At 52.6% G+C, this 26,640-nt stretch overlaps 2 protein-coding genes across 17 annotated transcripts; one reads left to right on the top strand and one right to left on the bottom strand.

The window, feature by feature from the left end:
• On the bottom strand, positions 1-26,221 carry Tk1 (thymidine kinase 1). The gene is made up of 9 exons (XM_015504122.2): positions 26,107-26,221; positions 12,865-13,027; positions 9,593-9,766; positions 9,481-9,512; positions 8,562-8,672; positions 5,858-5,951; positions 1,311-1,400; positions 934-1,053; positions 1-836 (listed from the first exon to the last, which is right to left on the bottom strand). The coding sequence occupies exons 3-9, from the start codon at positions 9,656-9,658 to the stop codon at positions 645-647; spliced, it is 705 nt and encodes a 234-aa protein (XP_015359608.1). The 5' UTR covers positions 9,659-9,766; positions 12,865-13,027; positions 26,107-26,221; the 3' UTR covers positions 1-644.
• On the top strand, positions 9,881-26,640 carry Afmid (arylformamidase). 16 transcript variants are annotated; one of them, XM_015504116.2, is made up of 11 exons: positions 9,881-10,019; positions 11,522-11,612; positions 16,214-16,318; positions 16,394-16,442; positions 17,171-17,256; positions 17,350-17,422; positions 17,589-17,686; positions 17,883-17,961; positions 18,040-18,181; positions 18,380-18,484; positions 26,167-26,640. In XM_015504116.2, the coding sequence occupies exons 1-11, from the start codon at positions 9,960-9,962 to the stop codon at positions 26,638-26,640; spliced, it is 1,362 nt and encodes a 453-aa protein (XP_015359602.2). In that variant the 5' UTR covers positions 9,881-9,959. The 16 variants fall into 16 exon arrangements, with proteins under 16 accessions (XP_015359602.2, XP_048653651.1, XP_015359606.2 ...); XM_048797694.1 differs by lacking the exon at positions 26,167-26,640 and adding an exon at positions 25,451-26,139; XM_015504120.2 differs by lacking the exon at positions 26,167-26,640 and adding an exon at positions 19,141-20,172.

Raw genomic sequence — 26,640 nt, 5'->3', positions numbered from 1 at the left:
GGTAAAGCATCAGGGCCTTGTGCACTCCACCACTGAGCCACACCCAGCCCCCAACTAGTGGGTCTTAATGGTATTTATTTACACTATGGTGAAAAAATGCATGGCCCCCTCCCTCCCCTCCCCTCCCTCTCTACGAAACAAGCCCCTGGGGTCTGAGCCCCAGCTGGCTCTTGCCACCCATGTGAAAGATGATGTCATTCTGCAAAACATAGGAAGGGCTTTCAGCGCAAAGTGCAGCAGTGGTCAGCAGTGCAGGTGATCCTCAGGAGCAGCCCCGGGCTTTGTGGGGATGGGCTGAAGTGTGGTGCAAACTTTCCAAGGAGAACAGAAACCCGCAGTGACGGCACCAAGGAGGAAGCCAGCCCGCAGCACCCATGTCACAACAGCATGCCACTCTGCCCTCAGCTGCAGCAGCCAGACCCCAAACCACCAGACACGCGGGCTCCAGCCCAGGGCAGACCTTCCCAGCAGCTGGGAGAACTGAGAAAGGGCCCAGGGAGGGAAGATGTGACAGCAGACCAGGCACAGGGAGGACTCCTGTCACATGGCAAGCCCCACAGGCAGACCCTCCTGCCCTCCCCAGGCTCCTCAGAAGCCACACAGCGTGCAGGGGCAGCAGCAGGGCCGGGGGCAGTTCCTGGGCCTCAGTTGGTGGGGCTGCACTGCAGGACCTGCTGCGGGGCAAAGAGCTTCCGGACAGCGGCGGCTTCCCCAGCCCTCCCCAGTGCGGGGCAGTTCTCCTTGTTGTCCTGCCCTGCAGGCTGCACGGAGGACTTCTTGAAGTAGCAGAGGCGACACACGGAGTGGTACTTGTCTGCTCCTCCGATCACCTCGACCTGGCAGCAGGGACCAGAAAGGCATGAGAGGAGGGGCTGGGACAGGGAGGGGGCGGTCCCACGCCCTCCCCGCCCCGCAGCAGAGGGCGGGCGCTACCTCCTTCTCCAGGCCCAGCCTCTTGGTGTAGGCTGCTTCCCGGAAGCACTCCATGCACACAGCGGTCAGCTTCACCACGCTCTCGGCCAGGGGCACCAGGTTCAGGATGGCACCAAACGCCTGTGACACGTGGGACGGGAAGTGCTCAGCCACCTGCCAGGTGCGAGTCGAGGCTCCACCCTTTGACCCGCAGCACTGGGGCCAGGGACGTTCGCCCGGACCTCACTTCCCCCGAGTGCCACACCCCGTGGACCCTCTGCCCACGCAGGTGCCTGCGGCAGCAGATAGCACCCCGGCTGGGCAGACCCTCTCTGTGCCCTGTGCCCGCTGAGGCCCTCTCCCTCCTCGTCCCACCCGAGACCCGGGCCAGGCCGCACCTTCCTCTGGAAAGTCCCGTCCAGCGCGGCCACGATCACGGTCTTGCCGGCGTTGGCCATGGTCTCACAGAACTCCACGATGTCAGGGAACTGGGGGGACACGGAGAGTGAGCTCGGGCCAAGCAGGGCCGCCTCAGCCAGCACTCTCTCCAGGGTCCCCAGGGCAGGGGACCAGGTCACCCACACGCCGTCCCAGCTGTGGGTGACGGGCATGCCCACCCACTGCCCAGCCCCCTCCACAGCAAAGCAGCAGCCAGGTACCAGTACTGGCACTGGACTGCTGCACCTGGAAGGGGCATCTCCACATGTCCTTCCCTCATGGCCCTCAGAAGGACCCAGCCCTGCCAACACCTTGCTCTTGGACTTCTGGCCTCCAGAACCATCAGAGAATCAAGCTACGGCACTGTTTGAGGTCCCGACGGGGCTCCAGGAGTGCAGGTCATGCTTACCATGGACCTTCAAGGGATGAGCCAGTCGGGCAGCAAGGAGCCCGCCAGGGACAAGCCTGCCCACTGGGTTGAGTTTCTGCATCTCTGGGGAACCTGCAGCCAGCCAGCCCTTCCTTTATTTTTGATAATTGGGGACTGAGCCCAGAAGGGCTTAACCACTGAGTCACATCCCCTGCCCTTTTATGATTTTTTTTATTTTGAGACAGGATCTCACTAAATTGCTTAGGGGCCTCACTAAGTTATTGAGGCTGGCCTCAAACTTGGGATCCTCCTGCCTCAGCCTCCTGAGTCCCTGGGATCACAGGCGGATGGATCCCACCCAGCTCAGCCTACCATTTCTGAGAATCTTGATGGGGGAGGGATTAGGAGTCTGGAGGTGGGTTTTCATATTCTTCCACACCTGCCAAGAGTTGGGTGCTCACAGCAGGGCTGGAGCGAACCCTGGCACAGAAGTGCACTGGCACCCAAGGCTCAGGACAAGGGCCACAAAGGACAGCAGTGGAGGACATGACAAAGTGAAAAAAGCCAAAAGTCCCCAAATAGCAAAAGACTAAATGAAATGCCAGAGACAAAAACCAAGCAGGTGAACAAGAGAGAGATTCACGGGTGGTCAGGAACCAGCCAGCTACTGCACCTCCACCACCACCAACAACAGAAAAGTGAAATGGGGGGAACCCTAAAAAGGCAATTCCCAAGAGAAATAAATACAAATAACCAAGAAACCCGGGAAGTGCCAGCCACGCTGGCCGTCAGCACTGGGAAGCACCGTCGGGGGCCTGTGCACACACCCAGAGGCCCGGAAGGTCCCGCCTGTCCTCTGCTCTCCAGGCCACCCTCCAACTCTTGATTCTTTCCAGGTTTAAGGTCCAGGCCTTGGCCAGCAGCTGGCCTGCAGCCACCTAAGCTGCCTCTCCACCCTGATGGCTCTATCACACCTCGGTCCCCAGACAGCCACAGGCAGGGCTTCCCCAATGCTGGGCGCCCGGGTTCCTTCAGGCCCTCTCTGGCCATCCCCAGAGGGCATGTCCTGCCTTAACTCTCCATGCCCCCGAACTCACAGCGGTCACCATCTGACGAGTGTAAGCTCAGGCAGGGGCTGCGGCTTGGTGCTGCTGCCCCACAGGACGAGCTTAGGAACCGAGTGAGACTGGCGTCTTGGCCCAGCGACACACACAATGGTCACAGCTTGTGATACGGACCCACTCTGTAGAAATACGTACCCTAAAGATCAGAAGGATCTAGGTCAACATGTTTTCTTCTTTTTCTGGGCGGTGAGAGAAAGAGCCCTCAGCAGCCAGAAACTGGCCTGGCACTTAGAGGACCCTGGTGGTGGCTACAGTCAGTTTTTTTTTGGACTGGGGATTGAACCCAGGGGCACTCCACTGCTGTGCTACACTTCAACCCTTTTTATTTTATTTGGAGACAGGATCTAGCTAAATTGCCCAGCCTGACCTTGAATTTGTGATCCTCCTGACTCGGCTTTCCAAGCTGCTGGGATCACAGGTGTGACCGCCCACCTAGCTAAACAATTGATATTAGGAGCCAAAATCAGGCAAGGCCACTCTGACCAGGATGAATGAGACAGACAAGACCCGCCCCCCCCAGCCCTGTCTGAGCAGACAAAACACTATCTAAGCCAGAAAGCAGTGGATGCCCAGCAACTCACCACACATCACAGCTTGGGATATGAACCGCTCTGTAAAAACATGTACCCACAAAGATCAGAAGGGTACTGGGGCCAACCTAGCCATACACTGGTGGCCTCCTTCCACACACCCTCACCTCAGCTTCCCGAGGGCACCTGCTCAACGTCAAAGCCCTCCTCCAGAGGGACCCGGCGGGACCCCAGGTCCCCACCCACAGCAGGCAGGAGAGCCAGGCTGTCAGCCCGAGGGCTGTTCCCGGTGGTCTCTGGCTGGAAGACACCCACACAGCAAACAACGGACTCCCATGTATGCGCTTCACTTTTCCAAGCCTGTTGTGTGTGTAGCAAATAGAAATAAAACACACAACGATGAGAAACAGACAGAAACAGTCTCTATATTGCCACGCGGGGCCACGGGCACTGTGAGCACACACCCTGGCTGGGGCTTCAGCAGACCCTCACTGCCCTCCACAACCATGGGAAGGTCGTGGTGGAGGAGGGCCCTTTTGGTTCTGCTTCACCACAGGACAAGGGCCCAGCGGCTGGGCAGTCTGGACATGTTTTTCTTTTGTTTGTTTATTTTGGTGGCCCTGTGCGTGCTAGAGGAGCACTGAGCGCGGAGCTAGTCTCTGGCCCTGGTGATGGTTTTACACTGGGTGCAATAATTCCTCAAGAGCTGGAATCCAGGCTCTGGAACACCAGGAGAGCTTCCCAGAGCTGACTCCCGGTCCTCAGGTCCATTCTGAGAACACAGCAGGAGGGGACAGGGAACGTCCACCCTCTGTCCAAACCCAGCTCACCTTCTTGCCGGGAATCACTGTGCTCAAAAGCACATCAAGGATCTGAAATGTGCCTGGCATGCCCAAGGCGGGTAGGCAGATGCCAGCTCCCAGAGGTCAGGAACCCAGAGTGGGCACCGGCAGCTCTGAGTCCATCTCAGAGAGGAGAGGCCCCACATGTGGGGTAGGGAGCCTGTGACTTACCAACCAGCCCAGCTTCTCCCTCCAGGGAACAGAGCAGGCTCTGCCTGGATGACAGGCCCTGCTCAAGCTGTAGGCTTAGGTCAGCAGAGGTGACATAAGTGACTTCTAGACTGGCCCATGAAAACCCACACCCAAAGTGTGCTCTGGATTTTCCTTTCCATTCTGAATGGGACCCCGCTGTGATAGTGGCCAGCCCCATGGGCAGGTTCTCCATCAATCGAGTTGGAGCCACATAGGACCACGTAAGAAATAAGATCCGACTGTGTGTCACGCTTTTATCAAATCACCATGTGGCATACCTTGAATATATTCCATCTTCACCGGACGATTAAAAAAGAAATGTGTGGGCTGGGGTTGTGGCTCAGTGGTAGAGCACTTGCCTAGAACACATGAGGCCCTGGGTTCAATCCTCAGCACCATATAGAAATAAATAGTTAAGAATATCGTGTCCATCTGCAACTAAAAAAAAAAAAAAAGTCAGCCTGTAATCCTAGTGATTTGGGAGGCTGAGGCAGGAGGATAGAGAGTTTAAAGCCACCCTCAGCAACTTAGCAAGGCGCTTAGCAACTCAGCGAGACCCTGTCTCTGAATAAAAAGGGCTGAGGATTGGCTCAGTGGCTAAGCACCCCTGGGTTCAATCGCTGGTCCATCCTGGGGATTAGAAAAAAAAATGTCCATCCTGCTCAGCCTCTGTTATTTGGGGTGCATTTGTCGTAGTAGCTTTCACTGCCCTCCCTAATGGACTGGAGGTGAAATCAAACCCGCCTAGGGGATGAATTAAACTAAGCCCCATTGAGAACGGGATTCAGCTTCATTCATCCAAGATAAACCTGCAACAACAAAACCCCCAAAGCACAGGTCAGGAACCGAGACCAAGGACAGCCTGCAAACTCCACCCGGGAACATGCTTCTGAAGCAACAGAAACGCAGTCAGCTGGAAAGACTAACCCCGGACTTTTCAGACGGACTATAGAACAAGGGATTAAAGGCACGACCAAAAGAGTAGATTGTTGAGCTCCCCTGGACACCCTGTTCTCCAAGACCAGCCAGACGCCAGCAGCCTTCCCGCGGAACACAGCGGTGCCACACCTTGCAAAGCAGCAAGGCTGACGGGCCAGGCGCTGGCCACCCAGCCCAAACCAGGAGGCGAACACGTTTTCACCTTCCCACCCACACATCCTGGCTGCAAGAACTGCGAACGGACATGCTTCAGCAAGGAGAAAGATCAACCCCCAGGAACAAGCAGAGGAGACAAGGAGCCAAACAACACTCCCCACACACAGTGTTAGAAATCTAATCTGTTTTGTTCACTAAACTATTTTTAAGGGTTAAAAAAACCCTATATGACTGTGACGTGGAAGCCAGTGAGGGAATTCAAGGTATTCGGACGCGAGTCGAGGCACGTGGGCCTTGTTACTGCACAGAACCTCTAAGCCAGCGCCGGCAGGGGAGGCCAGGACAAGCACTTACGAACTGCCCCTCGTCGATGCCGATGACAGCCGCACCCAGGGCCTCCTGGGCCGTGTCCCGCAGCAGGCAGGCCGGCAGAGCATCCATGGTGTTCCTGGCAAGGGGAAGCCAGGGTGAGCAAGGCCGAGGGAGGGGCCTGGGACCAGATATGTGTGTGTGTGGCCCTCGTGTGGCACCCCCGCCTGCAGAGCTCTAGAAAGCCAGCCGTTAGGGGAAAGGCTCTGGGAGAATACAGGACCCTGTTCAGAAGAGCATCTGTTTACACAAGTCATCTCAAAGTCCAAGATGAGCCTGCGAAGCTCTTCTCTCCCGTGCCCTGGGCGGGGAGCGGGGGCAGACGGAGCCTTGGAAGCTCTACTCTCTGGTGCCCTGGGATGGGGGGCAGACAAGGCCAACTTTGGTTTTTGTCCTTTTGCAGTACTGGGATGGAATCCAGGGCCTCATGCATGCGAGGCCAGCACTCTACCACCGAGCCAGCCCAGGGGAGACTTCTCCATCAGGGATAATACCCACAATAGCTTTGGGGCCAACAAAATGTTTCCATTTCTTTTAAAATTCTGAATAGTCGGGTGTGGTGTCCCATGCCTATGATCCCAGCCACTTGGGAGGCTGAGACAGGAGGATCCGGAGTTCAAAGCCAGCCTCAGCAATAGCGAGGTGCTAAGCAACTCAGTGAGACCCTGTCTCTAATAAAATACAAAAAAGGGCTGGGGAAGTGGCTCAGAGGTTGAGTATCCTTGAGCTTCACTCCCTCGTACTGCCCTCCCCCCAAAAAGAAAATACAATTCAAATTTTCAAATTTTCACATAGGAGCTACGGGTGTAGTTCAGTGGCAGAGCACATGTCCAGCATATGCAAGACCTCAATCCACAGCACCAAAAAAAAAAAAAAAAAAAAAATTTTTTTTCTTTTGGAGGAGAGGGCCCACAAATGCCATGTGGCCTTGGGCAGCCCATAAACACCAAGTCAGGCTAAGAGGTAAGCAGTAGGGCAGTGACCCACAATTCCCTCCCTCTGGCACCTCCAGAAAACTAAGGAGCCCTCCAGGATCACATGGCTCCTCGCTGGCAGAGCCAGGCCTGATCCCAGGCTTGGAGCGTGGACCTGCTGTCATCCGGCTGGGAGGATCCCACCCAGCCGTGCTATGAGAGGCATGTGTGGGAATGTTCCAGTGCCATTAGGCACTGTGCACCTCCCATCCCCCTAGCAGGCCATTTCAGGAATGGAAAGTGGTGCCCTGTCCTCTGCCTTTCCAAATAGTTTCTATGTTTTTCTACAATGTTGTTTTCTTCTGTTCCCATTTCTGCCTAATCTTCTGAACTAGAATTCAGAGAGGATAGTTTCCTGAAGGCTCAGCAGTTTGTAGCTGTATTTGTAAAAAATAAAGCACTTCATGACTACTACTTAGTTATTATCTTTCAATAATAACATTCAAGATCTGGGAAGAACATGAAACAACATTTTGTGCATTTCAAATTCCCTCTTCCTGGGCTGGGGTTAGGGTTCAGTGGTAGAGCACTTGCCTAGCATGTGTGAGGCACTGGGTTCGATTCTCAGCACCACACATGAATATGGAAAAAAAGTGAAAATAAATAAATTCCCTCTTCCCTCTCCAAGCACACAAGGCCAGAGGGAGGACAGGAGCAAGCCAGCTATGGCTTCGACCAGGGTGGTATCTCTCCTGTGAGGAGTGACTTGTGACCCCTGGCAGGGCTCTGTGATCTGACCTGTCTGGAAGGTACATGGGACAATTGCCCACCACCTCCCCTGCTTTCACTGTCCTTCTGGATGCTCACCCCATCCTGGCAGTGGACACCAGGGTCATGAACCACCAGGAAACAAACATGGAGGGGTACCGACCACATCAGCTAGCCTGGCCTGGCCAGAAGGGTTGCTTGAACCCTGGCACTCGCTCTAGGCTGGGCCACTGCTCCCTCCACGCCACCTCCCACCCCAGGCTGGGCCCTGGGCAGCTCTGTTCTTCAGACAGCCAAGAGCAACCTAGGGATGTAGGCCCAGGACGCACATGTGGCTCAGCACAGCTGTCACTGGGTCAGTTCCAGAGGACTGGGGAAAGGGTGCCTCTGGCTCACAATACCAGCCCTGCTCTGCGCCAAGGAACTAAATTTAACCTTGGCCCTGAGGTTGTAGGCGGAAATGTTCACAGGATTTAGGCAGATAAACATAACACCCGGAAGTGTGAAGGCCACAAGATGATAGGGAGCCAGCGAAGGACAGATGACCAAAACACGAAACAAGAATCAATGCACAGGCCAAACAAAACCCGTGTTCAGCCTCTGCACAGGTGCAAGCTCTAGAGCAGGGTTTCCCCATGTTGGGCACCATGGTCATTTGGGGCCTGGTTTTTCTGGGTGGCAGGGGCTGTGCTGGACAACACAGGATGTTTGGCAGCATTCTTGACCTCTACCCATCACAGGCTAGAAGCATCCTATCCCTCTTCAGCAGTGACAACTAAGGATGTCTCTAGACATTGTCAAACGGTCTGGGGGGTGGGGCAGGAATCTCTTCACCACTGCTGAGAACCACTGGCCCCAGGCCTAGGCCACCTTGCCAGGCACCCTGGAGGGCATGCCAATTTGAAAGCCAAGAATCAGAGTTACTAACAATCCCTGCTAAACAAAGCTGCAGTGTGTTCTGCGCCTTGGGATTTTCCAGGACAGGATCAGAGGGAGCAGTGACTGACCGGTCGTGAGTGGAGAAGCTGTTGCTGTAGCGGGTGTCTTTGGCATATTTGATGACAAGGCACTTGTACTGGGCGATCTGGAAGCGGCGGACTCGCCTCATCAGCTCGGTGCTGCAAGAGTAGTAGGTCAGGAGAGGCCAGCCTGCAAGGCAGCTCCCCATCACCCTCTTGTGATGCACAGCCTGAATCCCACCACTATCCAAGAGCAGAGCGTGGGAAGAAAGGGCAGGGAGTCCACGGAGACACCGACCGGCCCACAGGGGGTGCTGGGCATCACTTGGGAGCCTGGTATCAGTAACACCCGCAGGGGGCTGGAGGCCAGAGTGCTCCATGAGTAGGGTGGCCAGGAATGGTGCCCAGCCAAATGGTCCCAGGAAGGACTGGAGGTGCAAGGTTCTTAGGGATACTGTGGAGACTGTGGGCAGAGGCTGGCTGCATTCCAGGGTCATCTTACCCCAGAGCTATTCAGAGTGAACACAGGGCAACAGGGAAAGCTCTTGCTTCTGGGAAAGAATTCCGACCCCGGGCTTCACCCTCTAGCAAGAAGCTTGGGAATGGTCCCTTGCCTGGGGGAGCAAGGCTCCTAGGCTTCAGGAAGTTTCTTTGGCCGCATAAGGAAACAGCTATAGAGTGGGGGCGTCCAGACACTCATTGCCTGGCCACAACTGGACGCCCTTGTGAGGACGTAGAGGGGTAGGTGCTAAGCTGTGGCCAGCTGTGGCCGGCTGCAGAAAGGCTTGACCTGGAGGGCGGGCGCAGGCTTCCTCTGGGACCGGATTCCAGGGAGGACAGGAATGCGGGCGGGAAGGTGCAGGCCAAGGCGGTGCAAGCTGCTCTGGAGGGGACCTCCGAGAGGGGCGGCCGGCCGGGGTCGCGGGGGTCCCATGGAAAAGGTCCGCCCACCCCGAAGGACCATTACCTTTTTCCCGAGAACATGGGCCCGAGAATCACCTAGGAGGGAAGGAGAAGTCACTGTGGCCCGCTCCACGCGGGCACCACCGCCCCGACCTCCGCATCCCCCGGCCCCGCACCTGGATCTGCCCCCGGGTCTTGCTGGGAGAGCCGGGCAGCACGGTGGGTAGGTTGACACAGCTCATGGCGGCTCGGAGACCCCTTCAGCAGGCAGCTGCACTCCCACTACACCCCGCAGGTTCCCGCCGATTCGGCGCCCGTACCTTTAAACTGCGCACTGGCCAATCAGGAGCCTGCGCCACCAACGCAGCCAATCAGCGCCCGGCGGAGCCGGCGGGAGAGAGAACCTCAGTAAGTAACTCAAGAATTGGGCCCCCGAGGGGCGGGAACAGGGCGGTGGGCGGGGAGGGGCGTGGCCTGGACGGAGCCCCGCCCCGCTGCAGGGGGCACTCGCGGGCAGCGGGTCTTTTGTCTGCCGACTGCGGTATGGACGGGGCGGGCGTGTGTGGCGGCGGCGAGGCGGCCTGGAGGAAGCTGTCTGCGGAGGTAGGCGGGCTGAGGGGCGGCCGGGGCCGCGGGGTGCGCCCGGAGACGGGCTGGGAGTCCGAGGAGGGCCCGGGAAGTCGTCGGCAGGTTCTCGGTAGCCCAGGCCCGGGTCCCGCCGGGTCAGACTCCTAGGCCGGCGGGAGGCGGGAGCGCCGTGTCGGACTTAGATCTGAGTCTGCGCAAGGGTCGGGTCGGGGTCGGGGTCAGTGCCTGTGAACCCCCAGAAGGTGCCGGGTGGCACCGCGGCTGGTGTGAGGTTAGAGGAGACCTGCCCAGCACGGTGAGTGGCTTTCCTGCATAGTGTGCTCTTGTACCAGTGCGGTAACCGGGGCCAGCGACTGTCCTGCCCAGGGAACAGTAGCCAGCACGTGATGAAGCTCAGATGGCGTTTGATGCTAGGTCCTTCTGTGAGGACACTGTCCTCAGGTTTCCCCTGACTGTGGCTTTGAGCCCTTTCTCCAAACCTGGTTCCTTGTTACCTTCTGCATCAAGTCTGGACGTCTTGGCCCTGTGTTCAAGACCCTCTGGCTTCTAGCCCCAGCTCTCCAGCCTCCCCTCTGCTCTAGTCTTCTGGCCAGGCAGCATGTACAAACTGACCTTTGGTTCCCTCCTCACCTCCGTCTCTTTGACTGCGGGTCAGCCTCCCACCAGCATTGCGCTCTGTCGCTCTGTTGGAGGCCGCCCTGAACAGGAGCTTTGCGCATATCTCTTGTTTGTAAAGAGGTACTGGACTGGCATTGCACCCGCTGCGGTGCATGTGGGCTTACCTCTGCGGCTACAAGAGGTGCAGCTCTGGGAGTGGGCGTCACCCCATGGGAGTGAGTTACACCCTCCTGTTTGTTGTAATATTACCCCTTGCCCTTTTTTGGATGGAACATTCCATCAAATGGCTCCCCTCAATAAATTGGGCTTTGGAACGTGCTCCAGCGCACTCTCTCTCTCTCCTGCCTCTCGTGTTTTTCTCTTGCCCCCCTTGTGAGAGCTTACATCTGAAGGGGAGAAGCCGTCTGAATTGCCCGAGAAAAAGGTACTTTCTCTGTATGTCTGTGTGATTATTTTGTGCCAACCCAAGTTTACCTGAGTGACCCCGGTTCAGTGGCCTGAGCTGGATGGGGAGGTGAGCTCCATTCCAGCAGTAGACACCCTGCTGCCTGGCCTCTGTGGTCTCAGTTGCTGGAGGAGTGGGACCCATGGTGCCATTAACTGGACACCTTTATGGGACTGCATCTCCCCATGAGGCTGTCAGCTGGCTAAAGGCACAGCTGTCCCCAGGGGATCCAGACCATGGATCCTAGGGTGTCTCCATTGTTTGAAGTACTAATGGGGCAGTAGTGGAGGAGTGAGGAGCAGTGGCCAGGTGGAGGTTGGAGGGGCATGAAGGAAGCTGAGGCATCTTCGAGAACCTGGGGGCTTCTCAAGGAGAGGGGAGCCTGAGGAGTGGGAGGGATGGGGGACACATTCAGTTGAGAACAAGGGTCTCATGGAGTCTGTCTGTCCTATAGGAGCTGGAGAACCAGTATGCGCCCAGCAGATGGGTCATCCGAATGGGAGCAGAGGAAGCCCTGAGGACCTATAAGCAGATAGGAATTGAGGGTACCATATTGTCTCTCTACAGCTGCCTTGGGTGGCCGTTAGCATGTGGGCAGTGGTTTGGTATACGGGGGAAGGGAGGAGCCGAACCCCAGAGTCTCGAGGGGCATTTCCCAAACACCAGGCATTGGATAGGGGGCAGGTGCTCAGACCCTCAATGCAGGGTGGGTGGAGGCAGGAGCAGCCCAGGTGAGGGCAATGGCTCTGTTGAGCATACTCAGCCTCCCTTCCTGCTCAGCCAACTGTCGTAGGCCCTAAAGGTCACATGCCACGGTTGGCACAGGGAGGTGAGGTGAAAAGAGGAAGGCTCCTATCCCACTGTTAGGCCGGTGGTGTTTATTTATAAAAAGCAACAAGCCTTTTTCTTCTTGAAAGAAATCAGGGTGTGTGGTGTGTGGGCTGGGGTCGTTGCTCAGCAGCAGAGCGCTTGCCTAGCACATGAGGCCCTGGGTTCGATCCTCAGCACCACATAAAAACAAATAAATAAATAAAATAAAGATATTGTGTCCAATTACAACTAAAAAATAAATATATAAAAAAAAAGAAATCAGGGTGTGTCAAAATGAAAAATAGAAAGGGCGGGGATGTGGCTCAGTGATAGCACAGCCCTAGGTTCAATCAATAAATGAGGGTGCGGGAACCTGTACACACGTGAGTGTCCCCGTGGACTCTCTCTGTCCTGTGCCTGCATAGTGCTGGGCCAGGAAGCCAACGTGGCGGATTCATGCTGGGCAGGGGCAGCCCAAGAGGAAGCGTGGCCCGGAGGCATGGCTGCTCAGTGGGGTAAACTGGACTTTGGCAAACCTGCCTGTTCCTGCAGCTGGCCGCAACCTTTCGCAGGATTCTCTCTGCCTTACAGCTGTCTGGGATCCCAGGGTGGGTGGTTTTTCAGACTGAAATAGCCAGGAGGAGAATCGGGCTTCTGGGGAGTTTGTTCCATACATTCCATCCTCCTCCCTGTCTGTCCTCAGCTTCCTGGGCACATCAGGGTCCTTCACTGTGCCCAGCTCTGTGCTGTATGTACCTCAGTTTGCACAGTGAGAGAGAGAGAGAGAGAGAGAGAGTGTGTGTGTGTGTGTATGTGTATGAAAGTGTGAGCTTGAGAAGACCTGTTTGCCTGTCTTAATGGCCTGCAGGGATAAAAGAGTTGGCCCTACTGAGAACAGGGTAGGATATCAAAAGCCAGAGCTAAGTGGAGTGCTATGCCAGTGATCAGAAACAGCAGGTCTCTCCACAAGCCCTGGGGGGGCTGTACCTTGACAAGCTCTTGCTCCCCTTCCTCTTCCAAGGCTCCAGTAGACCCCGCAGAGCTGTGGGTAGGACTAACCCACTTCACAGATGCAGATCCCGAGCCCATGAACAGGTGTGGCATGTACAGCCGGCCTGTGCATGTGTTGGGTTGCAGCCTGTCTCTATTTCTAAAAAAGAAACAAGATCTTGCTATGTTACTCAAGCTGCTCTTGAACTCCTGGGCTCAAGGATCCCCAACTCAGTATCCTGAGTAGCTAGGACTCCAGATGTGGGCTATGCAGTGCTGGGGATTGAACTCAGGCCTTGCTCGTGTTAGGCAAGCACTCTACCTCTGAGCCCCATCCTTGGCTCCTAAAATTTTGATAGGTTATTTGTTGGTGGTGGGGTTTCCTATTGCTAGGGATTGAACTTGGGGGCACTGTACCACTGAGATATATCTCCAGCCCTTTTTATTTTTTATTTTGAGGCAGGGCCTCACTAAATTGCTGAGGCTAGCCTCAAATTTGGCAATCCTCTTGTCTTCACCTCTCCAATTGCTGTGATTACAGGTGTGTGCTACTGTGCCTGACAAGGGACTTTTTGATTTTTAATAAGTATTTTATTAAGCCCATAATCCTAGTATGCTGAAGGCTAAGACAGGAGGATCACAAGTTCAAGCCCAGCCTGGGCAACTTAATGAGACCTTGTCTCAAAGGGCTGAAGATATTGCTCAGTGGTGAAATACTCCTGGACTCAGTCTCCAGAACCTCTCACACACAAAAATTATTATATTAGAATATTGACCTTGATTACTGAGTTCGGTAGTCTCACCCCCTGCTTAAATTTGGTGCCTGAGACAGGAGGTTGAAGACTTACCCAAGCTGATACAGCCAGTGATGGGGGCCCCTTCCCCAAGCCAAGCTTCCCGTCAGAGTAGGGCACATAGATAAGGGGTGGTGTTGGTCAGGCATGTCAGCTGAGTGTCCAGCCCTAGAAATCAGGTTCCCAGATTTCAGTGCAGTCTGTGGGACTCAGAGGCTGCCTCATTGGAATCAAACTTCCAGGAGATGGAAGGAGGATATAAAGCAGATGATGTCGGGGAAATGGTGAAAAATAAAGCCTTCCGTCCCAGAAAAACCTCTCCACAAACACAGAAGAAAAGAAGGTTTATTATTGAGTAAGGGTTCAACCACACTTCACTAGGACTCCCCGCAGGTGATCCACCAAAGAGACTGCAGATCCAGGATGAAACCCCATCCTCCCAGAGCCAGGTAGTGGCACCTCACTGCCCTGCTTCAGAGCCCTGACAACACCATTTGCCGCACTAGTCCACCCTAAATCCACCTGGAAATTAGAGTGGCCATTGTTGTGTTTGCTGGTTGCCTTTATCCAGAAAGGGTGGGGGGAATTCCGTATTTCACAAGGAGGAGGGTTTGCAACTTAGAGCTCAGTGCCTGCAGAGGGTGGCCTCCTCCCGCCCTCCCCTGGAGTCTGAGGGATAGATAGCCTCCCAAGAGATGGCTCCCAGGCCCTTGAAGTAATAAAACCAGCAAGACTCATTTAACTTTCAAAACTATTTGTACACATTTCAAAGGGGTAAAGATTTACAATGGTAGGTTTCCTAAAATAAATGCTCCACGAAAAGAGAGGGTTAAACTTTTCCTTTTTTGTACCAGGGAGAATTAACCTTTCTCCTCTGTCTTTCCTTTATATCCACCCCCACTGCCTCGACCTAGACCTCACAGTGGGGTGTGTTCCTTCATCCCTCTCCAAGTCCTGGCCTTCTTGGGGCTGGGCACCTGGAGGACAGAGTCAGCTGCCCTGTGACCTGCTAAGACCCCTCAGGAGCAGGAGGCTGGCAGATGGGGCTTAAGAACTATTTCCTCACCGATGGTTTTTGAATTTGTTTTACCAGGACCTTCAGTAGAAACACGTTTTATGCTAAACATAACGCAGTATGTACATATTGTCCAGGTGCTAACGGACGCTTACAGCACAATTCTTCCTAAAGGCTCTAGATTCAGAGGACACGAGGGTGGTTGCCAGGCACTGGGGCAGGAAGGAGTGTGGAGGTCATGTTTAATGGGAACAGTGTCAATTTAAGGAGATGGAGAAGTTCCAGAGAGGGCTGCACGGTGTGGAGGATCTTAATGCCACTGAGCTCTGTCTGCACTTAGAAACGAAGGGCTGTGCTGGGGCTCAGCGGCAGAGCTCACCTAGTGAGTGTGAGGCACTGGGTTCCATCCTTGGCACCACATAAAATTAAATAAATGAAAAATAAAGGTATTGTGTCCATCTACTAAGAATAAAAAAATTGAAGTGGTAAAAATTATGTATATTTCACCACAATTTAAAAATATTTTACATCATTTTAATACATATGTTAAAAAAATGTACACAAAATACTTTTTGTGTATGTGTGTGTGTGGTTCTAGAGATTGAACCCAGGGCTGTTGTACCACTGAGCCACAACCCCAGACCTTTTTATTTTTTGATACCAGGGACTGAATCCAGGGGCACTTAACCACTGAGCCACATCCCCAGCCCTTTTTATTTTTTATTTTGAGACAGGGTCTTGTTGAGTTGCCTAGGCAGGCCTCTAATTTACAATCCTGCCTCAGTCTCCCCAGTAGCTGAGGTTACAGGCGTGAATCACCACACCTGGCATACAACACTAATTGATGTAGGATACACTGTTCCAAAAATCTGAAATCCCAAATGCTCCAAAACCTGAAGCTTTTTGAGCACCAACATGATGCCATAAGGGGAAAATTCCACACCCAACCTCATGTGAGGTGTCGCAGTCAAAATGTAGTCACCCTAAAAATACTGTAAAAATTACCTTCAGACTACATGTATAAAATGCATATGAAACATCAGTGAATTTCGTGTTTAGACCGGGGTCTCGTCACTAAGAAATCTCTTAGTTTTGTCTCTAGTCTTGTTTCTCTAGAGGCTTATTTTCCCAAAAGTTTGGGATAGTTTGTGCCTCTTATGGTGCATAGCAAAGCCCAGTGCCTGAGATCAGCATGCAGTACAGTAGAGGGAGAAAGGTGCCTGTCAGAGCCACAGGTCACGGCCAAGACTGGGGAATCCTCTTTCACGGAGGGACTCTCAGCTGATACTTGCTTGTCAACCCAGCCTGACATAGAAATTGCTGCTACCCACCCAGTGGCATACCCTTGTAAGCCTAGTAACTTTGGAGGCTGAGGCAGGAGGATCACAAGTTCAAGGCCAGCCTGGGCAACTCAGCAAAATCTTGTCTCAAAATAAAGAAGGGGCTGGGATGTAGCTCCATGTAGGGCACAAATGAGATAGAGAAGAAATTGCTGTGATCTGAGCTTTACTGGCAACTCATCTATTTCCTGAGGCAGCCACTAGGAAAGCCCGGGACACCTGCAGGAGCCAGCTGCATGTCCCCTATGGAGATGGTGACGGGGAGAAAATGGACATCTACTTTCCTGACCAGGCATCTGAAGGTGAGCCAGGTGGGCTGGCGGTCCTAAGCAGGCAGCGGTGCCTGGCCCTACCCTGCACTCTCTTTTGTGTTACAGCCTTGCCTTTCTTCGTGTTTTTTCACGGAGGGTACTGGCAGAGTGGAAGGTGAGTCGGGGATTTGGACAGTGGAGCCAGGGGAGACTCGGCTCTCACATCAAGGGAAAATCCAGGGTGACTAACTGTCCCAATTGCTTAGGACAGAAAGATCTCCCAGGATCTGGAGCTTGAAGTGCTTGGGGAAAAAAAAAAAAAAAAGAATGTCCCAGGCCAGCTGGGACAGTGGGTCACCATGAGCTAAGAAGGGTATTTGGAGCACACTGATGTTCTCTAGCGCCCTGTTACAGTTGTCTGCCAGGATCCACGTCCTTCAGGCTGCCTACAGTTCTGACCTTCAGCTCTCAAAAGCAGCTTAGCTACGCGCAGTGGCACAGGCCTGTAATCCCAGCGGCTCTGGAGACTGAGGCAGAAGGATCTCAAGTTCAAGGCCAGCCTTGGCAATTTAGCCCAGCCTGTCTCAAGATAAAATATGAAAGGGCCGAGGGTGTGGCTCAGTGGTAGAGGTGCCCTGAACTCAATCCTCAGCACCAAAAAAAAAAAAAACAGAGAGAGACAGAAAGAAAGGCAGCTGCGGCAGCCAAGAGGGAACATATTTGTCCCTATTTTTTAGGTGAGGGAACCAGGCTTAGAGGGTGAAGTCCCCAGTTGCACTCTTCCCTCTGCCACGCGATGCTCTGCTTGCATGGGACATCTGGCATGTGGTGTGTCTGGGACATAGGAGAAGCAGCGTGGGGGACGAGTGGCCTCCAAGTGTCACTTTTTGTCTCTTTCTGCAGTAAAGACGAGTCTGCCTTCATGGTCAACCCCCTGACAGCACAGGGAGTGGCTGTGGTGATAGTGGCATATGACATTGCCCCCAAAGGTAACAAGGGTGTCCCTGCAGGCTCCAAGGCCAGTGGGCTTTGTGGGAGGAGAGCCCCTGATGGATGCTGACCCAGCCTGTGCTCCTGTTCAGGTACCCTGGACCAGATGGTAGACCAGGTGGCCCGCAGCGTTGCCTTTGTTGAGAAGCGGTATCCAAGCAATAAGTAGGTGTCGCTCTTCTTGTTGGATCACACTGGGTGGGAGGACAGTGATCCAGGCCCACTGGGCACAGCCAGGCTGCCTGCCCCTTTGGCCTGTGGAGTGGAAGGCAAATTGGGATCCTGATGCTTTGAGGAAAGTGAATGCAAACTCGGCTGTCTGACACCCCAGGGGAATTTACCTGTGTGGACACTCTGCTGGGGCCCACCTGGCTGCCATGGTCCTCCTGACCAACTGGACCAAGCATGGAGTAACACCCAACCTTAGAGGTATCTGCAGGGACTGCAGCCTAACTGGGCAGCCTTCCCCTTCCCCAGTAGTGCTGAGGGTTTGGGCCAACTGCTCAGAATCCTAATGGCCAGGAGTGGCTTGACTTGGAGGGCTCTGTTCCCCTGGAGCAGGGCGTTCTCAGCCTCCTGTCCACCCCGACCCTGGTCTTGCCCCACGTGAATTCCTCCCTTGCAGGCTTCTTCCTGGTGAGTGGGGTCTATGACCTGCAGCCCCTCGTGTTCACCTCACAGAATGCTCCTCTCCTCATGACCCTGTGAGTTGCTTGCCCTCCTGCTGCCCTGCCAGCCTAGGGCCTGGCTGCCTGTCCTCACCCTGCCCCACCCTGCCCCAGGGAAGATGCTCAGAGGAACAGCCCTCAGCGGCACCTGGAGGTGGCCCGGGCACAGCCTGTGGATCCAGCCTGCCCTGTGCTGGTGGCTGTGGGTCAGCATGACTCCCCCGAATTCCACCGCCAGTCCAGGGAGTTTCAACAGGTACTCAGCACCCAGTCTGTCTGGAGGTCATGGGTCATATGGTTCACTCATTCTCTCTCTTCATTTTGCCCAAATGGATCCCAAGACCATATCAATTACCTGACAAGTGTTTACTGAGTACTGCCATGTGCCAGGCGCCTGTGTGTCCCCCTCCCCTCCTGCAGCCTCACACCTACTCCTCCTCACTCCCCCACCCAGGCACTGTGCCGCGGTGGCTGGAGAGCCTCCTTTGAAGAACTGCGTGATGTGGACCACTTTGAAATCATTGAGAACCTAACCCAGAAGGAGGATGCACTCACCCAGGTGGGCCACAGCCCTTCCCACTGCTTGTATCCCCCTCACTGGGCTGTAGGGGTACTGTTGAGGGAGTGGGAGGGGCTGCAGGCAGGAGCCACCTTGCCTGGGTCTCTAGCATCCAGAAGGCTAAGGCCTGGGCCCTGATGATGAGAATCATCTGTGTGTCACCTGCCTGTGAAACAGCCCCAGGGCATCTCCTGGTGATCCAGGAGAGCCCTAGCTAGCTACGGTGAGGCTGCAGAGGGGCAGGGAGGAGAAACACTGGCCTGTATGCAGGCAGGAAAGCAAAAGCCAATTCCATAAATATTTATTGCAACTTTAATATAGAGAATGCCACAATTAAAAATCAAAGGACAAACTGAGAAAAATATTTGTCACAAACATGGCAGTTATAGAGAGTTAACTCCCACCCCAGGAGGGCACTATATTAGTCCCACTTTTTTTTTTTTTTTTTCTTTTTTAAGACTTCTGGTTCTGGGGATGGAGCCCAGGGCTTCTGGCATGCTAGGCAAGTGCCGTACCACTGAGCTGCTCCCCCAGCCTACTAGCTGCAGACAGAACAAACACCCACACAACCTAAGAAAGCCCACCTGTTTCTTTAATGGAATCCTACAGTAGCCACAACAGTCCTGAGGCTTTTGGGTCTTCTCTTCCTGCAACAGATCATTCTGAAAACCATCTTGCAGGAGTTCTGACCACATCTGGCCCCACCCGCAGAGAGCCCCTGGAGCCATGTTGTCTGCCTGCCCCAGCCCATCCCTCCTCACTGCTGATAACACTGGCAAAACCCTCCATGTCCTCCAGCTACCCAACCTACATTAAGCCCCAGGGAAGTCCCCAGGTCAGTGCTGAGATACCCACAGCCACCTTTTGGCCAAGTCTGGCCCCTTTACTTGCTGACAGGGTATGACAAAAATGACTTCCCTCTGGCTCACTGTTTTGTACAGCTTGTGACAGTTGTGAGTATCAAATTGGGATAACCGGGGCCAGGCCTGTGGCTTAGCTGTAGAGCACCTGCCTGGCATGGATGGGCAAGACCCTGGGTCCCACCCCCAGCACTTCACAAACAGAAACCAGAGTCACTAGGAAGGAACCCTCCCACACATGTGCCTCCAAGGCCACTGTGAGGAATCTCAAACTGCATCCTGCACAGGACACCTGTGACATGTGCCCACCACTGAGCAACCTAGCTCCTACAACAAGCCCTGTGGCCTGGGTGCCTCTTTGAGAACAGTCTATGCAGACCTGTCCTTTCTTACTTTTAAATGCCCCCTCACCTGATTCATCTCCAAATCCTAAGATGTGACCTGAAAAGTAGCCTCGACCGGAACCACTGATGCCAAGATGGAGTGGTTTCTCTCGCCACTGCTTATTCACTGGACTTTGCTTCAGAATTAAGAAATTTCTTGGGGCTGGGGATATAGCTTGGTTGATAGAGCGCTTGCCTCACATGCACAAGGCCCTGGGTTCAATACCCAGCAACACACACACACACACACACACACAGACAAAAGAAATTCCTAAAGCAAAAACATAACCTACAATGAAAACAGCTTTTGCTTAAAGATGACAATAAAATGTTGCAATTTTAAAAAATGCCTCCCTTCAACCTCTTCAGATGCACCTAGGGTCTACCACAGCATGTGTCTGGGATTGTAATCCCTGTCTGTTCCCAAATAAACTCTGAAAAAATACTTTTCCTGGGCCTCATACCAGACCTGCAATCTCAGCGACTCTGGAGGCTGAGGTAGGATAACCAAAAGTATGAGGCCAGCCTCAGCAATTTTGTGAGATCCTGTCTCAAAAACAAATTTTAAAAGGGTTGGGGTGTAGCTCAGTGGTAAAGTACCCTGGGTTTAATCCAAACACCACCAAAAAAAAAAAAAAAAAAAGGATGGTCTCTTGTCATTCATTTCAGACCCACAAACTGAGAATGGTTTTACATTTTTAGAAGACTGAAAAAGAAAAATAATGAATATAATGCCATGAGACGTAAAAATCACATAAAGCTTAAATTCCAGCATCCATAAATACATTTGTGTTGGGACCCAGCCCTGCCCATTCACTTTCCCATTGTCTATGGCAGAGTAGGGTGGCTGTGACAAGGGGCCACCTGGCCCTCAAGTCTCTCCCTGGCCCCAGAGAGTCTGCAGAGCCCTGGGTAACAGCTTCCCAAACTGCCTTCTGCTTCAGTCTTCACTCTGCCCCCAGGGGCCTGTGCAAGGGGCTGGCTAGGTCCCCAGCCACCACTGCACCCTGCCCCACTCCTCTCCTCTCCAAATATCTAGCAGTTCAAGAAATGCCATGTTGATGATCTGCAGTTGTGTAGCACCGTGCCCAGATAGTCTTTCAACTTTTCTTTAAAGTGGAATGAAGTTGGTCATGGTAGTGCATGCCTAAATCCCAGTTTCGGGAGACTGAGGCAGGAGGATTGCAAGTTGAGAATCTAAAGCAACTTAGAGAGACGGTGTCTCAAAATAAAAGGTAGAAAAAGCTGGGGATGTAGCTGAGTGGTAGAACTCTCCTGGATTTAATCCCCAGTATTTAAATAAAGTGATATCAAAATTGGCTGGGGTGTACCTCAGTGGTAGAGTGTGTGCTTAGCATGTGCAAGGCCCTATGATCAACCCCAACACCAAAATAATAAACTTTTTAAAAAATTCAAAAAAGTTATTACCTTCAAAGAAGAGAAGTCAGCAGCCCAGTGTGGGGCTAGAAGGCTGGAAGTAACAAGATGTGAGAGGTATCGTCCTTTGCCCTTACTGGAAAATGACTCCCAGACCCCCTGTTCCTATCGGATGAGACAGTGATTTCTCTTTACAGCAGATTTTTTAAAAAATATTTAGTTTTTAGTTATAGGTGGACACAATATCTTTATTTTATTTTTATGTGGTGCTGAGGATTGAACCCAGTGCCTCAACGCATGCTAGGCAAGTGCTGTACCTCCGAACCACAACCCCAGACCCCTTTACAGCACATTTTTTAAAGTAATGGCAGGATTTACCACTGCTATGAGTAGGGAAGGGGAGCTGGCCCTGTGGATGGGCCCCCATTTTGCCCTGGTCTTTCCCTGACTCTCCACTTAGCTTATCAGAGCATTGGCCCAGCCCCCATCCCAGGGTTCCACAAGGTGGTCCTCCTGAAAATCCAGGCCTCAGCAGGCAGGGGTGTCTACTGGTACTCAGGCCTCCACACATCTGGAGTTTTGTTGCAGAGTGGCCCTACAACTCTCCAAATCTGCTGCCAAGAGCTGGTCTGGGGTGACATCTGCACCCTTTCCGCTGCACCCTTCCAGTACCACACTTCCCAGAGGAGTCAAGACTTCAACACAAAAACCCAAACCAGAAGAAACCTCAGGGAGTATCTTATAAAATCATCTTGGAGTGGAGCCTTTCCAAGCATGACAATATCAACCAACAGCAAAACAAACTAGTTAGAGATAGAAAACAAACATCAGACTGAAAGTGATTAATAGGAATGCCAACATTTTACATTTTTGTGGGGGAAAAACAAACATACTACCAAGTCAAAAGACAAACAACAAATGCAGGGATGGGGATGGCCATGACAGAACAAGTGAAGCCCAGTCCCTTACCAACAAGGAAACTACCAGGAATCTGGCAAAGGACAGGCAGGACCTCAGAGTCCCAGAGAGGAAGTGGAGAAGAGGCCATCAGCCTCCCTCCTAGAGATACAAATCAAAAGAAGCACAAGCTGTCTGTGCTCTCAGAGGGCAAAGATCGGGATGCTGGAGGCTATGCCGAGCTGTCTCAGCACCTCCAAGTGGCCTTGAGGACACCTGTAATCCCAGTGGCTGGGGAGGCTGATAGACAGGAAGATGGCAAGTTCAAAGCCAGCCTTAACAAAGCAAGGTGCAAAGCAACTCGGTGAGACCCTGTCTCTAAATAAAATACAAAACAGTGCTGGGGATGTGGCTCAGTGGGCAAGTACCCCTGAGTTCAATCCCCAGTAAAAGTGGTCTTGACCTTTTCACATTAACCAGGGAGGTCACTGACCCTGTGGACCCAGCAACCAATAGAAACCCAACAGAAACAACACAGCCTCACCCTTTCCTCCCAGCCATCTGCATCTCTTAATGTTTTTTCTTCCAATTCTGTTTCACAAGATTGCTCACAATTTTCTTGTGACTTAAGCTGAAAGATAAATCCAACCTATCAGTTTCTTATCTAATTCGTGATCGTTACTGGTAGAAATGGATAAAAAAAAATATCTTTGCTAACAAACTGCACATGGTAAATATTTTTACTAAAACTGGTATAAACCTCAAAAGACTTTTTAGCTGCTAAATTTTTATGTTAAAAAAGTTTTGAGAGGCTGGGGTTGTGGCTTAGTGGGAGAGTGTTTGCCTTGCACATTTGAGGCACTGGGTTCGATCCTCGGCACCACATAAAAATATGTAAACAAAACAAAGATATATAAAGAAATGAACATTGGGCTTTAAAAAAAAAAAAAAGTTTTGAGCTGGACACAATGGCTTACACCACATGGGTGTAATCCCAGCAGCTCCAGAAGCTGAGGCAGGAGGATCATTAGTTTAAAGCCAGCCTCAGCAACTCAGTGAGACCCTGTCTCTAAATATTTTTTAAAAGGGGTGGGGATGTGGCTCGGTAGTTAAGTGCCCCTGGGTTCAATCCCAGTACCAGGAAAAAAAAAAAAAATTCTTTACTTGAGCTAGGTAGAAATAATGTAGAAAGTTGGAAATAGCAGAAGATATTACTGGTAAAAATTGGTATAACCAAAACCTGGTGATTTAGATACTTGTTATAAAGTCTTAGGGAAAGTGGGGAGTTGTCTAATGGATAGTTTCAGTGGGGAGATTTAAAATATATATTTTAGTTGTAGGTGGACACACAATATCTTTATTTCATTGTTTTACACAGTGCTGAGGATCAAACCCAGTGCCACACGCATGCTAGGCGAGCATTCTACCACTGAGCCACAACCCCAGCCCCCCTTTTTAATTTTTTTTTAATACTTTTTAGTTTTAGGTGGACACAATATCTTTATTTTATTTTTATGTGGTGTTGAGAATTGAACTCAGTGCCTCACGCATGCTAGGCGAGCGCGCTACCACTTGAGCCACATCCCCAGCCCCACCTTTTTAATTATTTTTTTTAAAGAGAGAGAGAGAGAATTTTTTTTTAATATTTATTTTTCAGTTTTCGGTGTACGCAACATCTTTATTTTTATGTGGTGCTGAGAATCAACCCAGAGCTCTGCACATGCCAGGCGAGCGTGTTACTGCTTGAGCCACATCTCCAGCCCCTTAAATTCTTATTTTAAGACAGGGTCTTGCTGAGTTGTTGAATCTGGCTTTGAGTTTGCAAACATCCTGTCTCAGTCTCTGAGTGGCTGGGATTACAAATATCACCACCGCAGCAGTAACAATACAGTATTTTTGAAATCTTAGGGAAAGGATCTCAGCATCTGAAGTTTTCAGTAAAATGAAAATTTACATTGAAAAAAGGTTGGAAATTGTTTATGCTAAAAAGCACAATGGCCTGATGGAGAAGACACCAAAAGATAATGTTTCCTTCCTTTTTTTGGTGGTACTGGGGATTAAGCACAGGGCCTTTTGCCTGCTAGGCAAGTGCTCTCCCACTGAGCAGCTCTTCTTTTTTCTGAGATGGAGTCATGCTGTTGCCCAGTGTTATAGTTTGCATCTGAAATGTCTTCCAAAGTCTCATGTGTTGCAATGCAGCAATGTCCAGAGGTCGAACTGATTAGATCAAGAGGCCTTTGATCTCACTAATGGGCTAAGCCACTGAGGCATCATAACTGAATGGACTGCAAGATGATGGAAACTTGAGAGGTGGACCCTCACTGCAGAAAGGAGGTCCCCAGCCCAAGAAGTAAGCATCCTTGCTCTGCCACACCCTTCCACCATGATGTTCTGCTCGGTCACAGGCCCAGAAACAATGGAAGTGGCTGATAATGGACTGAAACCATAAGCCAAAAAAAAAAACCCCAAACTTTCCTTCATTGAGTTTTCCTCAAATATTCTGTCACAACAACAAAAAGCTGATGAACACACAGGCTGGCCTTGACCTCCTGGGCTCAAGTAAGCCTCCTCTCAGCCTCCCGAGCAGCTGGGACTATAGGTGCATGCCATCACAGCTGGCTGCCAGAGAATAGTTTTCAATGAATACCATCAATATTGGTGGAACTCAGATCCTTGGGGTATCCTAGGTAGGTTCCATACCCACAGAGACAAAACCACAGATCAAACCATGTTCCCCCAATGACTGAGATGTTTGTGGTAGGGTAGGTTGGCTATGTACACATGTTCTCTGGGGGATCTCACTAGTAGGCACATGTCCTACAGACAGAGCTTCACAGGAGCATGTGCCTGTTGGTTACTGTACAGTTCACAGTGGCAAAAAGAATTGAAGCTACCCAGTGGGAAAGTAGGAAAGATCAGGGTATACCATACAGAATACCATGTAGATACAACGGAAGTGTAAGGTCTCTGCGTGATATGCTGCCAGTTGAGAAGGAAGGGCATCAAACAGGGTGTGGGGATGGTCCCACTTGTCTGTTTTAAAAAGGGTTTATAGACACACATGCACCTGGAAGGGCATTTAAGAAATTGCTAAAAAGCTTCCCTCTGAAGAGTACAGCTATGGGAAGACTTCACTGGACCATTTTTTTTGCTTTTACAATGCGGATGTGTAAACTTTGTAATACAGGAGAAAAGTGTTCATAAAATGTTTGGATGAATATGATAAGTGAGGTGATGTCTAACACAACCACCTCAAGACTGGTTTGATCAGAACTTGAATTTGTTGTCAACTACTTGAAAACCCAGAGTTCACATGGACATGCAAATTTTTTCCTGAAAATCCATAGTCCACATGGCTGGGACTGGGTGGTGTACCCTTCAGGAGGCAGGCGCTCTGCTCTGCCTTTGCCTCAACAAAACTCTCCACCTTTATATTCCCACTCCTGTAGGTGTTTAAGATCCAGCAAAGGCTGAAGGGCCTGCAGAGCCAGGACAAAGTGAGGGGCTTGAGCTTCTTTCAGACACGGTGTTGGGGAAGCAAGAAATGCAAGCACAAGTCACCACCTGTGTCACTGGCCAGAGGAATCTCAGGAAACAGTCAAGTTGTGCAAACCAAAATAAAAACTTGAGTTAGGCCTTCCAGGTCACGCAGTTGTTGCCTTATCATATTGGATGGTAACAGCACTGCCTTGTGCCCCTTAAAAAGCCCCCTGACCCAGTTGTTTGACCAGAGCCCTGCGCCTACCCACAGTCTATGAGACAGGCTTGCCCATATCCCAGCAGCAGGGGACTGATCTAGGAGAGTCGTCGCCCAACACAAGAGCCAGTGCATTTGCTCATAAGGCCAACAGGGACATTTGCCCTGGGCCGTGACGCTGAATGCTCAGCGGGCTGCTTCCTGCAAGTGGCTGCTTTGGAGAGTCACCGCAGACACAGAGGGTGGCCCGGTATGAACAGACCCCTGGCAAGGGGGGTGGCTGGAAGGTGCAGCACCTGCTTCAGGCCAAGCCAGCAGCCACACCAGGGCGCTGTGGCCCTGCTCTGGGCCTAGCCTCGTGGGCCACGGCAGTGCCTGCTCCCCTGGACTTCTCTCGGAGCCACTTACTTCTGTGGTCACATTGCGGTCCTGCCTCCGAGACGGCCCCCGGTCTACCTCTGTCTCCAGGGTCCTCCCCCACCGCGGCCGCCCGCCTGCATTTCAGGAAGGGCTCTGAAGGCAGCCTGGTCCCCACGTTTGGGAGGCACGTCAGGATGCCGGGCTCGGCTGCGCACACATCCACTCGGCCTCTCTCCCGCAGCAGGTGCCGGGCCTCCGGGTGTGCGCCGCACGGCACCGGCGAGGACCTACGGCGAGCCGGCAGGGCGTCAAGGCTCACCCGGAGGCGCCGGTAACTACCTGCACCCGCAACCCGGCCTCCGCCCATCCTCAGCTCCAGCAAGGCCGCGGGCGGGTATCCTGAGGCCAGGCGTTCCCGGCATGCCCCGCGCCTCCCATTCCCACAAGGCCACGGGCGAGGATTCGGGGGCGCGGCGTTCCCGGCTTGCCCTGCGCCTCCCATTCCCACAAGGCCGCGGGCAAGGATTGGGGGCGGGGAATTCCCGGCATGCCCCGCGTAGCGCCGCTACCCGCGGGATTTGA

Source organism: Marmota marmota, unplaced genomic scaffold, assembly GCF_001458135.2.
Source record: "Marmota marmota marmota unplaced genomic scaffold, marMar, whole genome shotgun sequence".
Taxonomy (NCBI): domain Eukaryota; kingdom Metazoa; phylum Chordata; class Mammalia; order Rodentia; family Sciuridae; genus Marmota; species Marmota marmota.
Note: the sequence above shows the minus strand (reverse complement) of the source record. Positions and strands in the feature narration are given on the sequence as shown.

Coding starts and splice junctions, on each gene's coding strand:
- Afmid (XM_015504116.2), top strand. CDS start 9,960: ATGGACGGGGCGGGCGTGTGTGGCGGCGGCGAGGCGGCCTGGAGGAAG. Junction 16,319..16,393: donor TCCTGACCAGGCATCTGAAG/GTGAGCCAGGTG, acceptor TTTGTGTTACAG/CCTTGCCTTTCTTCGTGTTT. Junction 18,485..26,166: donor AGGAGGATGCACTCACCCAG/GTGGGCCACAGC, acceptor CTCTGTCTCCAG/GGTCCTCCCCCACCGCGGCC.
- Tk1 (XM_015504122.2), bottom strand. CDS start 9,658: ATGAGCTGTGTCAACCTACCCACCGTGCTGCCCGGCTCTCCCAGCAAG. Junction 8,673..9,480: donor CCCATGTTCTCGGGAAAAAG/GTAATGGTCCTT, acceptor CTACTCTTGCAG/CACCGAGCTGATGAGGCGAG. Junction 1,401..5,857: donor GCATCGACGAGGGGCAGTTC/GTAAGTGCTTGT, acceptor GTGTCCCCCCAG/TTCCCTGACATCGTGGAGTT.